This window comes from Macrobrachium rosenbergii, chromosome 58, assembly GCF_040412425.1.
Source record: "Macrobrachium rosenbergii isolate ZJJX-2024 chromosome 58, ASM4041242v1, whole genome shotgun sequence".
NCBI classification, from domain to species: Eukaryota; Metazoa; Arthropoda; class Malacostraca; order Decapoda; family Palaemonidae; genus Macrobrachium; species Macrobrachium rosenbergii.
The window spans coordinates 20,826,913-20,846,056 of NC_089798.1; the positions used below are offsets into that span (position 1 = coordinate 20,826,913).

General features: G+C 38.7%; 1 protein-coding gene across 7 annotated transcripts in view; it reads right to left on the reverse strand.

Moving 5' to 3' along the window:
* Positions 1-5,044: 5,044 nt before the first annotated feature.
* Mettl14 (methyltransferase like 14) overlaps positions 5,045-19,144 on the reverse strand; it is a 217,211-nt gene continuing 203,111 nt past the window's right edge. For 6 of the 7 annotated variants that reach the window (XM_067101911.1, XM_067101916.1, XM_067101912.1 and 3 more), the window contains one exon: positions 5,045-5,481. In XM_067101911.1, the coding sequence (XP_066958012.1) occupies positions 5,220-5,481 (262 nt within the window). In that variant the 3' untranslated portion in view covers positions 5,045-5,219. Of the gene's footprint in view, positions 5,482-6,308; positions 6,404-19,144 lie in introns of all 7 variants that reach the window. The other variant, XM_067101913.1, reaches the window with a different exon arrangement.

Sequence of the window (19,144 nt, forward strand, 5' to 3'; positions counted from 1 at the left end):
TTTCCTTCACAACTCATAACTGGCTTGACGAGCAAGTTCGATTCAGCCACCATACAAGCAACTATGAAGAACCCTAGATGCTCCATTTCTAACCAACAGTTCTTCATTCCAGGAAGGCAGAGTAGGAAACATTTTAACTGCCTGGTCCTTCACCTCATTCCAGGAATAGATCTGTTCTTAATTCTCTTCAGACTGGTAAAGGATGGAATGGAATATAGAGTTTAAGCCAAAGGCCAAGCACTGGGACCTAAGAAGTCATTCGGCACTGGAAAGGAAATTGAGAGTAGGTAGGTTTGAAAGGTGTAACAAGAGGTAAACCTCGCAGTTGCACTATGAAATAACTGTTGGGAGAGGGTGGATAGTGGGAGAGGGTGGATAGCAGGATGGAAGAAAGATAATCTGAATGGTAATGCCTGCAGTGCACGGCACTATCCCCTCTACAGGGCAGACTGGTAAAACATCTGTGCTCGGTAATTCCACTGAGGGCTTCTACGAAGTCCTCGGTGTAATTGCAGAGATAGGAGACGGTGGTTGCAGCAGCAGCCCACAGTTTATTCCAGCTCTGGTGGGGCTCATTTCCAGAATTTTGTAAGGTCACAACAGGAAATAAAAACAAAGCACTGGGTTCTTAAAATCTTGATAATTGGGTTTTTCAAATTTTGCAAGACACTTATCATCCTTTCTCAAAATGGATCCCACTCAAAGTTCACTACAGTTTGGGTTCAAAACGTACACTCACAACTTTGAATCTACATCTTCATACTCCTTTCAGGATGCAGACTGTAACTTCACTTAGGAAGGGAACTTTTCTGGTTTCCATTTATTTGCAAGTTGCACTCTCAACATTTGCACTCATCAGAACTCAAGAAAATATCTTCTGTTTATATGGAGAGACAAGACATGCTTTGCAGTGTAGGTTTTGGGCTTGCTACAGCTCCCCAGGTGTTTCATAGTTTTGGTGGCAGTTGCAGTCTGACCTCACAGTCAGCATTCCCCCTCAACATTTTCTTGACTGATCGAAGCAAAAGGACTTCTACCTTCACCTCCACATCTTCTACATATATGTCAAGACCTCAGTTTTCTCATCAATTTGGAAAAATCATACTTATAGACACCACAAAGGTGCTGGTTTGTTCAAAGAAAAATAGATTACAGTGGCTGCAATAACCCATGCAGAATATCTTCTATTCGTGGTTCCTCAGGGTTCCAATGCATGCTATGTCCTTACATTTCATACATCCACCCATCTAGCACCTTTGAAGGAGTTACTTCCAAAGCTGCTTCTTGATCCATTCATTCCAGCTTTGGCTGAATAAATGTTTTACCCTAAAGACTTCCCAACTATTTCCCAGTTACATGACATGTTTGATCCAAAGTAGTGGAAAGATCTGTAACACCTCATGGTAGGGGTTCTTCTAGTTCCTCCAACTCCAGAAATTTTGCTGCTTTCCAGCCTTCTCAACACAAGTCACTAGCATGATACCAGGGAACATGTCAGACAACTCAAAAGCTATCATCCCCCTCAAGAGTCTTAGTCAACTGGCAGTTTCCATCTTTGCTTGTGTGAAAGAGAGTGATGTTCAGCTTGTTCCAAAGTTCCTTCCATAAAAATACACCATCATCACAAACTCACTCAACAGGAGAAACCAAGTTTCTCAAGCAGAATGGCCTCTTCATAACATTACCGGCAAAACTCTGGCAACTGCGTAGAACCCTGTTAGCATGTCTCTTTGCAGCAAGCCTTTGCAACTAAGTTGTGAACCACTGCTCTTCTATCCCACAGATGAGACAATTTAGAAATTTATGCCTTTCTGCCCTTAAGTCTCCTAGGAAAGGTACCTGAAGCAACGAAATCTCCTGTTTTATAAATACTAAGAGAAAATTTGCAAATAAGAACTTTGAACATATGAACTCTGAATCAATTGGAAATATACAGCTGGAAGAAAAGGAATTCATTATATATGATAGGTAGACATTCTAGCTGTTTGTGAATCATGGTGCAGAGGTATGATCTCAACACCAAACAGAGAAGACGCTGACTGAAAGGAGAGCTGTGATCGAGAGTTAAATCAAAATGGTACAATAACAGAGTTGTACTGTGGTGCCCTAAGCACCAACAAATGAACTTTCCTGAAGAAATAAAATATTTTTGTTTTTGCAGAACCTGAGAATGTTATACAAGATACAGTATACCAGAGATAAGAGGATGCAAGTTGGTAGAGTCAATTTATAATTGGCAAGGGATACCTGAGAGAGTGTACTAAATATAAAAATCCCCTACTGGTAGATTCAATAACAAGCACAGTCCCATATTTATATAAGGTCCTGCATCATTATGGTGTTTCCAATAAACGTGTGAAGCTAATATAAATTAACCATGAACAAAGTAGATGCAGGTTAATGTTGATAGAAGCTTGTCACATGAATTTGCAGTAAATTCTGGGGTGCTGTACAAGAATGTTATGACGCCTATGCAATTTGCTCTCCTCATGGATTGTATAATGAAAAGAGTTGGAGATGAAAGAGGAGGTTTAGACTGTAGTAATGATGAATTTCGACAGGAATGGAATATGCAGATGATACTGTTTTAATGAACAAAAAGCCACAAGATTTATAAAGTTGTTTAACAGAATTCACTATATATTAAGAAAGATGGGACTCAAGATAAATCTAAGAAAAACATAAGTAACAACATAGTACGCTTGAATAGGTGAAATGACACCATCTGGAAAATATGAATTTAGTGAAAGACTAAAGAAGTTAAGTAAAACAAAGGGCAAGTAAATAAGTTTTAATTTACATATGAAAGTAAGATTCTACATTATGTAGACTAGCGAGAACTTTATTGCTACAGGGAATGGTATGACAATGGAACTATATCTAAAGATTTGCCAGTCTCAGAATAAAGCATTACGACAGAGGTAAAAATGCCATAAATGAAATTATGGAAACTACTCATGTTGGCCATTTTGACAAGATACAGATGAAGAGGAGACAGATGGCTTGGATATGTCCCTCATACCATCCCAGGTTGATTGATTGATTTATGATATTCACACTATCAAGCCAAGCACTGGGGTACTTTTGGCCATTCAGCACTAAAGACATTGAAAAGAGGGAGTTGGTGCACTAGGTAGCAAGGTAAGAGAGATCCAGAAAATAAATGAAGTACAAGGATCTAAAGGTGGAACTGGGAGAAAACCTCACAGCTGTACTAATTAGAAATAGTTCACAGGTGTTGGATAGCAAGGCTGAAAAAAGGATGAAGGAATAGAAGCAAAGTAAGAAGCAAAAATAAAAAAAAGTGGATGCTGCTAGAAGCTGAAAGGACGCTGCAAATACCTTTTAGTAATGCCTACAATGCACCATGTGAAGTGCACTGATGGTAACAGAGGAGTTGGAAGACCAGACTTGCTTGGATAACTTTGAGATGGGAGGCTGAAGATGAGTCAAGGTTTGTAGAACACAAAGCAGAGGGAATACATGAATTGCTCAATTTCACAAAGACCTTTTGATTTACAATGTATTGAAGGTATTGTTAATGATGGGTCATTTATTTACAGCTAGACAGTTGCACCTTATTCCAGTGGAAACTTTGGAGTTGAGGATTCATACTAATCAAACCATTAGTTATCACTTTGGCATCCACCTGGTGTAGATTATCCTATGTAACTTCCTGGTACACTGTAGATGCTGAGAGTGTATCTCCATTCTTTTCAGATTTCCTTATATAATTTGCAGATCCTTTCACAAACAGAACTGCAGTCTGTTACTTCACCTACTAATTGTTTAAGTAATGGGTTCATCACTCTTCTTTACCCATTGGCTCCTCTTTTCCCTTCTAGATCACTCATTGGTCTCTTTGAGATGTATACCAGCTCCCTCCCACATAAACTGTTATTTAAGTTATGTAAAAGTAACGGGTTTGTACCAAAACAAATTCAGTTTTCTAAAATACAATTACTGCTCTTCTCTGCCCTGTACTACTGTCACAAGCTGTTTGGACTACACAAGAACCAACAGTCTACTTTTTACTAGGACCAGGTGTGCAAGTGCCAACTTGTAAAAAGTAAGAGCTGCAGATGTTTGCTATCTTCAGAGATTGGAGCGTTAGAGGATTCTGAAAGATGCATGAACAGGCTACATAAAAATTTGGTAAAACTTTGTTACAAAAAACTTGATTTTTATCTTAAAGCATTGTTTCTTGCATTATGCAAGTTTTGGATTATGTAATTGATGGTGAAACATAATCCATGTTTTTCCTCAAAGATCAGTTAACTTTCTCTTTAATTTTTTTTTACTTAATTACTATTCCTTGCATAAATATACATTAGTGATCATGGAACAAAAAACTTGTTCTGTTCTCCTATTACAGTAGGGACATTGGGAAGTGTGTAATTTCTTAACATACTCTCTCTCTTTTCTTGCTAATTGGCTGTCTCCCTCTTTCTTGCTTCTGTATTACATTACTATAAATTCAGTTACAACATACGAAGCAAAATGCCAACAAGAAATTCCACCACTTGAGTCTTTCTTGTGTTTTCACTTCGACAACTATCTACTCAACTCTTGCCTCCTGTCTCACAGATCTCAGATACTCCATATAAAATGGAGCATGTTTAATAGTATTTTTGGTGAAAAAATATTTGCTGCAGGCTTACAGGGTAGGTAATGACCATCTGGAATATAACCCTATTTTTTCTAGGAGAAAAACACTTTTAAGTATGAAAGCAGAGCCTTTCATACTTCGCTCGTGTAAAAATTACCACTTACAACATACCTTATGCTTCAAAATACAGATGGTAAGACAGCAAAGCTTCTTTGCAGTGTCCCTTTCCCCACACGCTGCACAGCTTTTGCTTTGTATTTTCAATGTTTTAGTCATCCACTTGAAATTCTTCTCATTACCTGTCCAGTTTTTTAAACTTTACCTTACTTCTATTTTCACCTCTCATGGAAAAACAAATCCTGAAGGCATGCCAAGAAATTTGACAAACTAGTTTCATCAAGCTCATTTATAGTAATACATAAATGAAACATCTGGTCTGAATGAAAATATCTTTATTGATAAAATCCAGAATGTCAGTACATGATTAAAAAGATAAAAGATATTACAAGAATAATTAGACATTTAATGTAAATTTAGTGTTTAAATACATTTAGTAGATTACGAAGTTAAAACAGAACCAGAGGGAAGGAGAATAATGGAAGACAACAAACTATCTGGCTCTTCCCCTGCCACGTGTGAAACTTCCACGCGGAGTTATTCCCCCTCTCCCACGTCCCCCTGGACCTCCTTTTACTTTTGGAGGGGGGGACTTTGGACGAAGAGCTTCAATTCTCTCTGTGCACCCTGTGGTAGTCTGTCCACTTGCAAAGTATCCTGCATATACATCAGGATCAAAATTACTGCTTGTTAAGCCTGGTCCTATTGTTAGCCAACCTGGTCGAATTGTACTATCACGTCCAAACAAGTGTAACCTTCAAAGAAAAAATACATATTCAAATTTTTATCATCATAAAGAATAAAACATGAAAAAAATTCATACTTTTTAAAGATTAATCAATGCTTCAGCCTTATGCTTTGGTTTGACAAGACTACACAGTTAATAAAATATTTGATGGCATGAAAAACAAATATTTTTTTCCCCCCAGAAATTACTTAAAATACACATCAGGGTCTATTTGCAAAGATGAAGTATCTGGTAGGATAATGTTTTCTTATAAACCTTAGACAGGATAATGTTTTCTTATAAACCTTAGACCACAGTCCTTGTACAGCCATGCTCAGAACTGATGCTCCATGACAGCATAAGATTTTGTTCAAAATTCACAAACTGGCAATCTAACATGCTACATATTTATTTCTCTTTTGATTGTGAAAACACGTTTGTCTCATAAAATAAGACCACAGTATGTGTCTTAGGAGTGAAATCTGTCATATATATCACAAGTGTAAGAAAATATCACTTATAACCTAATTTCAGAAAAACTGAAAAAACATTTCCAAAACTTTTGTTCACTCATCGCCAATGCATTCAACAAAAAAAAAAAAGTTTATATCAAGCCTAGTTTCAAATGTTAAAATGATTAAAAAAATCATAAAAAGTTTTCATAACAATATGATATTGGCTTTAACCCCTTGTGGTCACGGGTAACATACATATATGTTTACATATAGGCTTTGTGGTGGTGTCTGGGACACACACATATGTTTAAGATTTTGCGCCATACAGTTTGAACAAATTTTGCGGGAAAAATGATCAGATCACTTCCATGGGCCATTAATGAATTCTGGCAACTCTTACATGGCCAGTCTAGTAGCTCAGTAGATGGGAGAGGAATATCAGTTTGACTTGAGATGCCATGGGAGAATGTACTGCCGCTCCCAAACCCAGGACGTCTGTAAATATTTTACAATAAATATATTCAGAGCTTGTTACTGCTTTTAGTTCTTGTCTCTTATGATATTGTGTGAGCTGTAATTATAATTTTACAAAATAAAATGTTAAAAAAATTAGAAAAAAAACTTATAACTTCATAAAATTAGCATATTTTTACTTTTGGAAAAAAGGTCCCTGCACAAGGTTGAAAATATTCACTTTCAACTTCCCCTACAAGATATAGAAATTTTAAAAAAATTTTTTCCTTATACCACTTGCATATGAATATCTTCCTCTTTCCTTTGATGGTTTTTTAAACTGGCTGTAAAATTTGAAATAGTCCTATTTGATTATTGTTACCCTTCAACACTGAAGAAAATATAAATAATACAAAGGTATTAGTGTAGCTAAAATGCATTCACTGATATCAACAGGTGGGCGGGCCTGTGTGACACGACCACTTGAGTGGCAGCAACATGTAACCACCTGGAACATAGGTTTACAATGAATAGAGACAATGAAATCATCTTGAAAATATTCACTTTATATTTATTATAAGAATATTTCAATTATCGTAAAGATAATGTTGTTTGTATTATATTTCTTAACCATTTTAAAAATTACATTTTTATGATAAAATGATGTTTCATTATACTTACCAAAACACTGTAAAAGCCTTTTATCTCTTTAAAATCGACACGTCCGAGATATAAATTTTCAAACTTTGTTTGGAACGCTGATACAATTGGCGGGAGACCCAACCCCACCGGATGCCGGTGGGGGTAGCGTGGCAGGAGACATACCCATAAACCCAGGTCAGTTTCATTCTCAGTATACACAATTAGTGAAAACCTGAGATAACGCCTCTCCCCGGGGAGGAGGAGGTTTACGTTACAGTGTTTTGGTAAATGTATAATGAAACATCATTTTATCATAAAAATGTCATTTTCATTATAATGACTTACCAAAACACTGTAAAAGCTGATTCCACATTTAAGGTGGAAGGGCAGGGGATGAGGTACCAGTTATTGAAAGGTTACACACACACAAAAAAAAAAAGGAACAAACTCTAACCATGGGTATCTTAAGGATCCATACCAACAAAAGGGCAGGAGTCCCCTTACCTGGTAGATGGGCTTTTGCAGGGAGGTACTGCTGCTGGTTGAAGCTCCATTACCTGCAGAGGCCTTGGGCGTAAGCACTGCTAGCCACTCTGCTCCATAACAACCCAAGCAGTCAGGGAAGTACACCGCTGACTGAGACAAGGGGTGACTTCCTTTTGCTCTTGCCCTGAGCAATTGGAAAGCAACCAGACTGAAAAACGGGTCTCACCGCCTAACCTACAAATAGTTAAATACTGTACATCCCCCTTCCCTATACCCTCAGCAGCTCAACAAGGATGGAGGGTACTCCAGGTGAACTGAGCACCCCCGGCTTCCCATTAACTCAGCAACCATAAAACCACAGGGGGAAGGAAAGATAAGGAACCTACCCCCCTAGTGTGTTCCCCCTAAAACCAAGCCTGCTACCGATACGGGACCTAACGCAAACAGGTCCTGATACGCAACTTCAACCTCCCTAAGGTAGTGAGACGCAAACGCCGACTTTGACCTCCAGAAGGTGCTCTGTGTGATCTGCGAAAGTGACTTATTATGATGGAAAGGCCACTGAAGTTGCTATTGAGCGCACTTCATGAATGTGAGACTTGACTAGGCGTGAGTCTTCGTTGATGTGCCTGTGCGCCTCTAAGATGAGTTCCTTGACGAAGAAAGCCAGGGCATTCTTGGATAAAGGTCTGGTTGGATCTTTCACTGAACACCACAGGTTAGAGGAATGTCCTCTGATGCTGGCCGTTCTGGCCAAGTAAGTTTTGATAGCTCTAACGGGCACAAAGAAGCCTCCAATTCTTGAGGGCCAGCCACTTCGGAGAGGTTCTGAATGGTAAAGGACCGAGGCCACGGGTTGGAAGGAGACTCGTTCTTGGCCAGAAAATTCAAGGTGAATGAGCAAACAGCATTACCTTGTGAAAACCCACTTCCTTGTCAATGGCTTGTATTTCACTAACCCTCTTGCCGTTGCTAAAGTAACCAGAAAAAGGGATTTCTTAGTGAGGTCTCTAAGAGAAAGACCTTCTAAAGGTTCAGTCTTGAGACATTAACCACCTCAAAACTACATCTAAATTCCAGGCAAGGGCAGGTTTTGGGGCCTTAGCTGTGTCTAAGGACTTGAGGAGGTCTGACAAGTCTCGGTTATTTGATAGGTCTAACCCCTATGGTAGAGGACGGAGGACAGCATAGCTCTGTAGCCCTTGATGGTTGATGGCATCAATTTTCTTGAATCCCTCAAGTAAATGAAAAAATCGGCAAGTTGAGTTATAGACGTCGAAGAAGAGATACTATTTTTTTTTTTTTTTTTTTACAGTTCCTGAAGACTGTCCACTTGGATTGGTATAATTTGCTCGAGGAGTCCCTTCTGCACCTCGCAATAGCCTCTGCAGCCTTGCTTGAAAAAACCTCGCGCTCTGATGAGCTTCCTGACAGTCTGAAGCCTGTCAGAGCGAGAGTGGACAATCCCTGGTGGAACTTCATTAGGTGGGGTTGTCTGAGAAGAGACTTCTTTTGAGGGAGAAGCCTTGGAAGTCTATCAGGAGATCTAGCAGGTCCGGGAACCACTCCTTCCTTGGCCAGAATGGGGCAACGAGGATCAGCTCGACCTTCTGATGGAATTTCACTTTGTTTATCACTTGCCTGATGAGCCCGAAAGGAGGAAAGGCATAGGCAAACAGATTCGTCCAGTCTAGGAGCATGGCGTCCACCAAGTGAGTCAGTGGGTCTGGAACTGGTGAGCAGAACACTGGGAGACGATGGTTCTTGGAGGTAGCGAAGAGATCTATTATGGGAGTGCCCCACAGATTCCACAGATCTAGGCACACTTGTGGGTGCAGGGTCCACTCCGTAGGGAGAGTCTGGTTCCGACGGCTGAGTTGGTCCGCCAGGACGTTCAGTTTTCCCTGCACAAACCGAGGGAACAGGGCCACCCTGTTGCTGTCTGCCCACAGAAGAAGGTCCCTCGCAGCTTTGAACAGGGCAAAGGAATGGGTACCTCCCTGTTTCCGGATGTAGGCTAGAGCCGTCGAGTTGTCGGCGTGAACAGCGACTGCTTGGCCTGAGAGACGGGTCCAAAAAATTCCTGGAGAGCGAGGTGAATGGCCAACAGTTCCTTGACATTGATGTGGAGCTTCTTCTGTTCGTCCGACCACACTCCTGACGTCCTGAGGTTGGCCTAGATGTGCTCCCCACCCAACATTGGACGCGCCTGAGAACATCTGCAGGGATGGTTGTCTTGGGAGGAGATCCAGACCCTCCGAAAGCCTTTCCGCGACCTCCACCAAAAAGATGCCCCTTGACGTCGGGGAATGTTGAAGACCATGGAGTCCATTTGGGTCCTTCTGTCCCAAGAACCCTGAGGAAAAACTGCAAGGGTCTCATGTGCAGACGGCCTAACCTGACAAATTACTCCGCTGACGACAGAGTTCCCAGGAGAGCCATCCACTGACGGGCAGAGCAACTGTCCAGGAGGAGAAACTTCCACCGAAGGCAGGAGGAGACCCTTTTGGGAGACAGAAAAGCCCAAAAGCTAAACTGTCCAGAGTCATCCCCAAATAAAGAATCCTCTGTGAAGGAACTAAGCTCGACTTTTCCGTGTTTATCAGAATCCCTAAGTCCCGAGCTAACCTTAGGGTTCTGTGAAGGTCCTCCATGCAGCGGTCCCTTGATGATGAACGGAGTAGCCAGTCGTCTAGGTACAAGGAGATCCGAACTCCCTCCAGGTGGAGCCAATGACCTATCGGGCGAGAATCCTGGTGAACACTTCTGGGGCTGTGGATAGGCTGAAGCAGAGAGCCCGAACTGGTAAACTTTGTCCTTGAAAACAAACCGAAGATACCTCCTGGAGTCCTGATGTACTGGAATGTGAAGTAGGCATCTTCCATGTCGAGGGTCACCATCCAATCCCCGAGTTAGTGCCTGAAGAACTGAGCGGTTCGTTTCCATGGAGAACTTGGTTTTCACTAAGTACATATTGAGAGCACTTACGTCGAGAACTGGCCTCCAACCCCCTGATGACTTGGGGACTACAAACAGGCGGTTGTAGAAACCTGGGGTTGACACGTCCTGCACTACTTTGATGACTGCTTTCCCTAAGAGAGACCGGACTTCTGTCTCTAGGGCCAAAACTTGACTGAGCCTCTTGAGTATGCTGTCAAGGAAATGGGAGAATTGGAGAGAGGAGGAGGTTGGGCGAACGGCAGACGGTAGCCTAACTGGAGCACTTGCACCACCCACTGATCTGCACTTCTGTCTCTCCATTCCTCCCAAAAGAGGCTGAGTCTGGCCCCACCGGCGCATGGAGGACAGGGATCCTACTTACTGGCAGGACGACCTTGTGGCTTTGAGGAGAACTTGTGACCCCTGGAGTTAGAGCGGGACCTTGAGTAAGGTTTGGACCTGGAGTTACGAAACGGATGCCTGTTAAGAGGAGACCCATCTTGGTCAAAGGAGCGGAGCAGGCCTCGGTCTGGTGGAAGACATAGACAGGATGTGTGACGCCGCCTTCTTATCCATGGCTGACAGGACGTCTTTCACTACTGCTTCTGGGAAGAGGCCCTCCTTGTCAAAAGGGTGCGAACATCAAAGCCGTTCTTGCGAAGAAGTCACAGCCTTAGACCAGAACGACCACCAAGTTTCCCTCTTCTTCAGAGTGGCCATGGCGAAGAGGGAGGAAATTTCGCCTGCCACATCATGGATAGCGATATCGGTGCAGGAAAGGAATCCCGATTTTTTCCAAGACGTCTTCTGCGAGATTAGCCTGCTCCACCTGTTTGAAAACAGCTCCCATTGACCAATCGATAAAGCTGACAATCTCTAGGAGCTTGAAGAGGTTCCTGGAAAATGTTCTACATCTAGGGCAGAAAAGAAGGTCTTGGCTGCCTCGAATGAAATGCGTCTTGAGGGGTCCACAAGGGAGCCAAAGTCCCCTTGTGCTGAAATTGCAGATCCCAGTGAAGGAGAAGCTCCTGTGCTGTAATAATTTTGCCTCCTTTTCGACAGCTTTGAAGGAGGGTACGCAAAAGACGACTTACCCGAGGACCTCTTAGCTTCCAACCACGCCACTACCTCTTTAATGCTTTCTTGGAGGCGGTGGAGAGTACCAACTTGGGAAGTGAAGTGGCAGGACCTTGTTTTCCCAGACGCAACGTGGAAGTCGGAGAAGAGGGGGCTGCCGGCTGAAAATGTTGATGGTACGACTGCAGCAGAAAGCTGAGTAGAGAAGCGTAATGAAAGAAGGCCCCGATTCACCTGGGCCTTCCTCTTCACCAGAAAGAATCGGTTCCATGCCCAGACCGTCCAGGAGTTGAGGAGGAACGACTTCTTTATCCTCAGAATACCAAGGACTTTGCAGACTACCTTTTCTAGCTTCCCTTCCAACAGAATAGACTCCTGGGAGGGTGAGGATGAAGCCAAAGGAGCAGACACTTCGTGTGCAGGAGGAGGAGGAAGAGGCCCGGGCACTTGCAGCGGAACTTCCTGGAGAGGCCTAGGCCTCTTGACTGCACTAGGTGACCTGGGAGGAAGGGTCTGAAATGTATCTTCTTGATCGGATCCCCACGCTGAGCAACCAGGTATAGGGCAGGCTGTCCTTTTCTTAAAGAGTTTAGTAACCCTAGGGCAGGAATTATCCGAAGAATGCCTCTTTAAGGGCGAGAGGTCTGATCCCACTTACCCGACGAGGAGGGGGATCCGAAGAGCTGGAATATGAAGAGACTGAAGATGAACTGCTGCTACTCTCACCTGAAGAGCTTAACCGAGGTAGTGCCGCTCGACTGGAGAAACACCTTGATGAAGCTTCTGGGGACACCACCCTGCGATGTCGGGCGATGGCGAGAAGATCGACACTTTTGATGGATCACTTTCACGCTCCCTGAAGCTTTTCGACGCTCAAGGCGAGTCAAGCTTACTACTTCGCCACCAGGACTAAGGCTTTCCTGTGCCTTAGAGGACGAGCCTGCTTGTGGGCAATAATTTCTGACCTTTTCGCCAGCGCGGACTGTCTTCTAGCCTCAGAAGGCGAGCGGGACAGTTGCCTTTGCTCAAAAGATTCAGAAAACGAGCAGACTCGCCTGAAACGCGATCGCGAACAACCACATTGTTATCACCAACACCAACACTGACGCCATCACCGACGCTAATGCCGGACTACGGTGCTAACGCACTAAACTTAAGACCGACTCCATGAAACCATTCACTTGCGCTTCCATTTGATTTCTGAAAAGAACGACCAGATTTATCAGCCTCGAGGCTGGGCTTGGCTTTAGGGAAAACATACTGGGAAGCTGGTGAAGAAGAGGGGGGAATATGAGAGGGGGAAAGAGCAGCGGTAGAGGAGGGGGTAGGAGAGGAGGAAGGAACAGCCGGTAGAGGAGGTGACGCCAATGCCACCACCGACGAAGATGATAGCCTAGCTTCCTTACGCTTAAAGGCTTTCCTATCCCTATCCCTAACCAGCTTTATCTGATGGGAACTGTATGTTTGCCAAAACTCCTGACTCCATTCCATACATTCACTGCATGTGTTCTCCTGGGAACACTCTTGACCCCTACATGCTGTACACAAAGAATGGCGATCAGATTTAAGTTTAACTAGTTTGGCGGAGCACAAATTCCCTGGCGCAAACTCTGGATCCCGAGAAGCTTGAACCGACATAGCTACGAATTCCCAGAGCTAGGCTAGCTAGATAAATAAACAGGCAATTGAGTACTTCACCAAGGAGAGACGCCACAACTAAGTGCAAGCAGACAAAGGAACCCAAACAGTTTGAGGCAGACGGACGCGCGAGATGCGTTCCAATACACCCCGAGAATGAAACTGACCTGGGTTTATGGGTATGTCTCCTGCCACGCTACCCCCACCGGCATCCGTGGGTTGGGCTCCCGCCAATTGTATCAGCGTTCCAAACAAAGTTTGAAAATTTATATCTCGGACGTGTCGATTTTAAAGAGATAAAAGGCTTTTACAGTCTTTTGGTAAGTCATTATAATGAAAAATCATGGTTTGGTATTAGCAATATTCTCCTATTCAGTTGCACTTTTGTTAATGCCAAGATTTTTTTCCTAGGCCTAGGCATGTTAGTTTTCTTTACTTGCTAAAACTACAGTACACCTAGCAATCACATTCCTATATTAACAATCTGTGGCCAGGAGCATATGAAGTAATCTACACATTCTTGCACTTCATTTACCGTATGAGTGAATCAATTATACACCAAAAGCAAACAGAAGGACTTTTGAGAAAATAAGATTGTCAGTGAAAAAAATGTGTTACATAATTCTTTGAGTTACTACTAGTAAATATTTAGATTAATAGCTATCTTCTCCATATAATTTAAAGAATCATCTTTTATTCTTCAAATAACATGCAATCTCTATAGGTAAATTCTTTAGTAAATGAGAATACATCTGGGAAACCTTAGATTATTTTCCTTAGGCCTACATATTTTGCAACATACAGGCAGTTTGAATATAGCCTAACCCTTCAAAATTCAAAGAAAACTTTTTATAATTCATATCCCTATCTTGAAAATTTTGTCATGACCATAAAGCTCATTAGGTCAACTTTTAAATGTTGTAGAGGTAATTACAAAGACCACTTCAAGTAGCAAGTTATGCATGCTGGCATGGACAAGATTCCTAACCTTATCACACTGTGCTTTGAGCTAAACAATGTAAAAAAAATTTAATTCATGTCATTACATTACGAATTATACCAATGCATAAAAGAGATCATATTCATACACCCATAAGGAAAATAGTGTTAGTTGTGAATTCACAAACTTATTGGTATGTATGACATTGGAAGTAAAAAAAAAAAGTTTAACACTACTGGGCAACCATTACACTGAGTCTAAGATTTTGGACGATAAAAAAATAATAATTTCTTGTGATTTGAGCATGACTGTGCCTACCCAAATTTCATAATACTGTAAAATATTACAGATGATCCCCGCTTAATCGTGGTTCTGTATTTGCAGCTTCAGTTTTTCGCAGATTTTTCTGTGGAACGCATTCTTCAATAAATCGCGGAAAATTAGGTAATTTGCGAATTTTTTCATAGAGCAATATTCACTAATTACTGTATTTTCAGGTTATTTTCGTGACATTTTTTTATATAAAAATAATTTTACTGATTTTCAAATATGATTAAGATTAATAAGATTAAATGATGATGATAATAATAATAATAATAATAATAATAATAATAATAATAATAATAATAATACTGTACCTGTAATAATACAAGTAAAAATAAGCACTAATTTTCAAATATTAATAATACGATTAAGATTAAATATTAATAATAATAATAATAATAATAATAATAATAATAATAATAATATTGTACCTGTACTAATAGTAATAAGATTAAAAAACTCAAGAGAGAGACAGAGAGACTTATGTGGAAGAAACAGGTTTTTAAGGTGAGCACTGATACCATAAGGTCGAATTATAAAGTAAATGACTGTTTCTACCTTATAATTGGAGAGATTTGCTTAAAAATTTTACCACTTATCCTACAACTAATAATGAAAATTCTCCCGCTGGGAAATTTAGAAATTTGACCTCAAGTTCATTTTTTTGCAGTTAAAAAAAAATCATGATGTCACTTTTCAAAAATATCATGCAGAATAAAAAGTTTCACTCAAAATTAAATTTGCCCAAAAATCAAAATATATAGTTATACTACAATCTGTAAAAGTTTCATGAAATTTGGTTCAGTCTTCTTGGAGAAACAAGAATTTAGTTTTGAAAAAAGTAAGTCTTGAGAAAACAGCAAAACAAAACTTTTTTTGGACTTTCAAGAGAATCCTGAGACTATCAGGACATCTTGAGCGAAGTTATCCCCATGTCATTATAATCCGTTTTCTCTATGATGCTACCGCTAAATAGAATGGGATATTTTAGTGGGTGACAATTATTTCTGAATAAATTTTACTAACACTTTTACATGCTTTCTTTTTACCACTTTTTTCTCACAGTTCCATACAAGCAATGGACAAAATTGGTCATGAACCAATCTAAACATTTTTTTTGCAATATATCGTCAAACTATGTTTATTTACACATAAAGCAGTCCAAAACAGGGTATAACTCATTCCACCTAGCCAGACTTAGAGTCACAGAGAATTTTTAACAGTGTTTTTTACAATTTGTCATTCACGGTTCCATAAAAGCGATCAACAAAATTGTCAATAAACCAATCTAAAAATTTTTTCTAGCATTATCGTTTCAGGATGTGTTTATTTAGACAAAATAGTTGAAAACTGTTAGTAACTAAAATTCGATTTAGGATGGTAGTTTAAGGTATAACTGGTTTTTGAACTATTATTAAAATGGGCAGTTATAAGCAACTTTAGAGAGGGTCTTTGGTGTTTGAACAATTAAAATAGGCTGTTACAAGCATTTTTTGAGGGGGTATTAAGTATTCGTGGATTTTAGGTATTCGGGGAGGCGCTGCGGTCCCTATCCCAGCGAGTACCGGGGGTCAATGGTATAGTATAAATATATTATATATATAATATATATTATATACATATATATAATATATACAGGGTGCGGCCATAAGTAACGCCCTTTGTTTAAGTGGAACAAAATTAAAGCCTTTTTGATTATCCTTTATTTTTTCGGACATGAATGTATTGCCACAGGTTAATATTGCCACAGTTAATAGATTAATATAATATATTAACAAAATTAATATAATGCTTTTTCGGTTTAATAATGCGGCATAAGTAACGCCCTTTTTTAATTTTATATCCTATAATGTATATTTTCTTTATTATTTTCTTTAATTAATTTGCTAAATCTTCATTTTTTCAGATAATTTATACAACCATTAGATTAACAAAGGAACAGAGAGTAAAAGCAATTCAATTGTACTATCAAAACAATAAAAATGGTGCTGAAACCGCAAGTTTGTTATCAGCTGAATTTAACATCCCAAGGGTGCAAAGCCGAAATACCATTTATATTGAACATTATTAAACCGAATAAGTATTACATTAATTTTGTTATTATATTATATTAATCTATTAACCTGTGGCAATACATTCATGTTCGAAAAAATAAAGGATAATCAAAAGGCTTTAATTTTGTTCCACTGAAACAAAGGGCGTTACTTATGCCGCACCCTTGTATATATATATATATATATATATATATATATATATATATATATATATATATATATATATATATATATATATATATATATATATATATATATATATATATATATATATATATATATATATATATATATATATATATATATATACATATATGTATGTATATGTATATATATATATATATATTATATATATATAGTCATATATATATATATATATATATATGATATATAATATATATATATATATATGGACATATATATATATATATGAATGAAGTATGTATCATATATATATATATATATATATATATATATATATATATATATATGGATATATATATATAAATATATATATATATAATACATAATAAGATATATAATATATATGAATGCGCAATATACACATATATATATACAGTTACACATATATAAATACATATACTGTATATATATAGCCATGCCGCCATATATATATATATATATATATATATATATATATATATATATATATATATATATATATATATATATATATATATATATATATATAGGCAGTTCCCAGTTATCAGAGGGTTCCATTCCCAACAGCGCGATGATAACAAAAATTTTCCGATAACTGAAAATCGATAACCGGGGATCAGAGCCAATAACTGGGGACTGGCACCGCCAATAAGTGGGGATAAGCGCCGATAAGTGGGGATAAGCGCCGATAACAGGGGATCTGAGCCGATAACAGGAAATCTGTGTCATCACTACATAAGCGCCAAAAACCGGATAGCCCATAACCAGGGACTGCCTGTATGTATGTATTCCCCTCTATATTCCCAGTTATCTACTCTGGAGGACAAAATTGTTATATTAAGGGTGTAACTGGATATATATATATATATATATATATAAAGAGATATATATATATATATATATATATATATATATAATATAAGAGATATATAATATATAATATAAAAATATCGGTATATACATATAAATATATAGGCATATATATATATTTGCCCATATATATATATATATGTATATATATAATAATATATGAATATAATATATATATATTTTCATAATATGCTATATGAAGATATAAGTCATATAAATATATATATAATATATTCCACCCTATATTTTTGTGTATTTTGATTTTTTTATATGCTTTAGCATCAAAGGATGATGTATAGTATATATAAATGAATCAATGAATAGAATGATTATAAAAGAATCATTTAAACTGTTGAAAGTTTCTTTTAATTAAGGAACTGTTTTGATTTTTGATATTGGCTATACATCAAAGGATATGTATAGTGACACAATAATACAGTATATATATAAAAACATGAAAGGTGATGGCTTAGTTTTAATATGTTATGAGGTACTTAGTAATAGAAGGGAGAGATTGATAAATATTATATAGTGGTTTTTGATATATATACATATATATATGGCTTATTATTTGCATTATCTTAAGTATCTTCTCAAAAGGGGTCCGGTGATTATCACATGCGTCCGATTTCACTATCCTCCTGACAGGTTCATATTGTTGGTTTGATTGATGATAGCAGATTATACATATTTCTTTGTATTGGACAAGAGTTTTCTTTAACCAACTTGCTCTGAAAGTTAATGACATGCCCCTGCATTTCTGATATGCCAGTCACCTCCAACTTCTCCAAGCAACGGACCTATCATTGTGCACATTCTTTTGAGCCTCTACCTGTCTCTTGGAAATTTACGGGCTGTCAATGACAATTAATACACGGCTTGTAAACCCGGCTTCTTCCCTTTTGTTATTTAAGCCTGGCTGAATTACTGCGAACTAACCCGATGGATTTGGGATAATGGAAATGAAAGGATTATTAGAACTGGTTGCTCGGTGGCCTTTTGATGTTTTCATCGCATGGAAGCTTTATTTTGTTGTTGAAATTTTTTGTCTGTTGAGAGGGACCCTCTGTAACCCCTTTAATTTGCTTTATTAATAGCCCTCTCGATAATGTGTGGTGATTTGAGCAGTTTGTTAACTGGTTGGTGGCATCGTTTAAATTCTTGATCCAGGTACTGGCTGAACATTCCTAAGTCCTCTGAGGAATAGGTTGCACCCTACCATGATTTACGGAGACGTCGTGGTAGCTTAAGAAATGAATGTAGGAGACATAAACATGGTTTTCTATATACTGTAAATGGTCATACCTGTTCTGTTTTCTTATGATCAGTACATCTAGGAACGGAGTTTTCCGGTCAAACAACATCAAACTGCTCTGTCCATAGACGAGATTCATTATTTACTAAAGTCCCGATTGCCATTTGTTGTTTTTCTTAGAGAGGAAGTTACAACCATATGAAGACCATTTTCCTCTTGGCATAGATAAAACTTTAAAACTTATCAAACTCTGTGTAACTAACAACGTGTTTTCAATGGTAATTTTTGACAAACAAAATTTGGCTGTAGCATGGAAGTCCTCATCACCCCTTCTAGCAAACTTGTACATGGAATATTTCAAACAGAACTTTTGT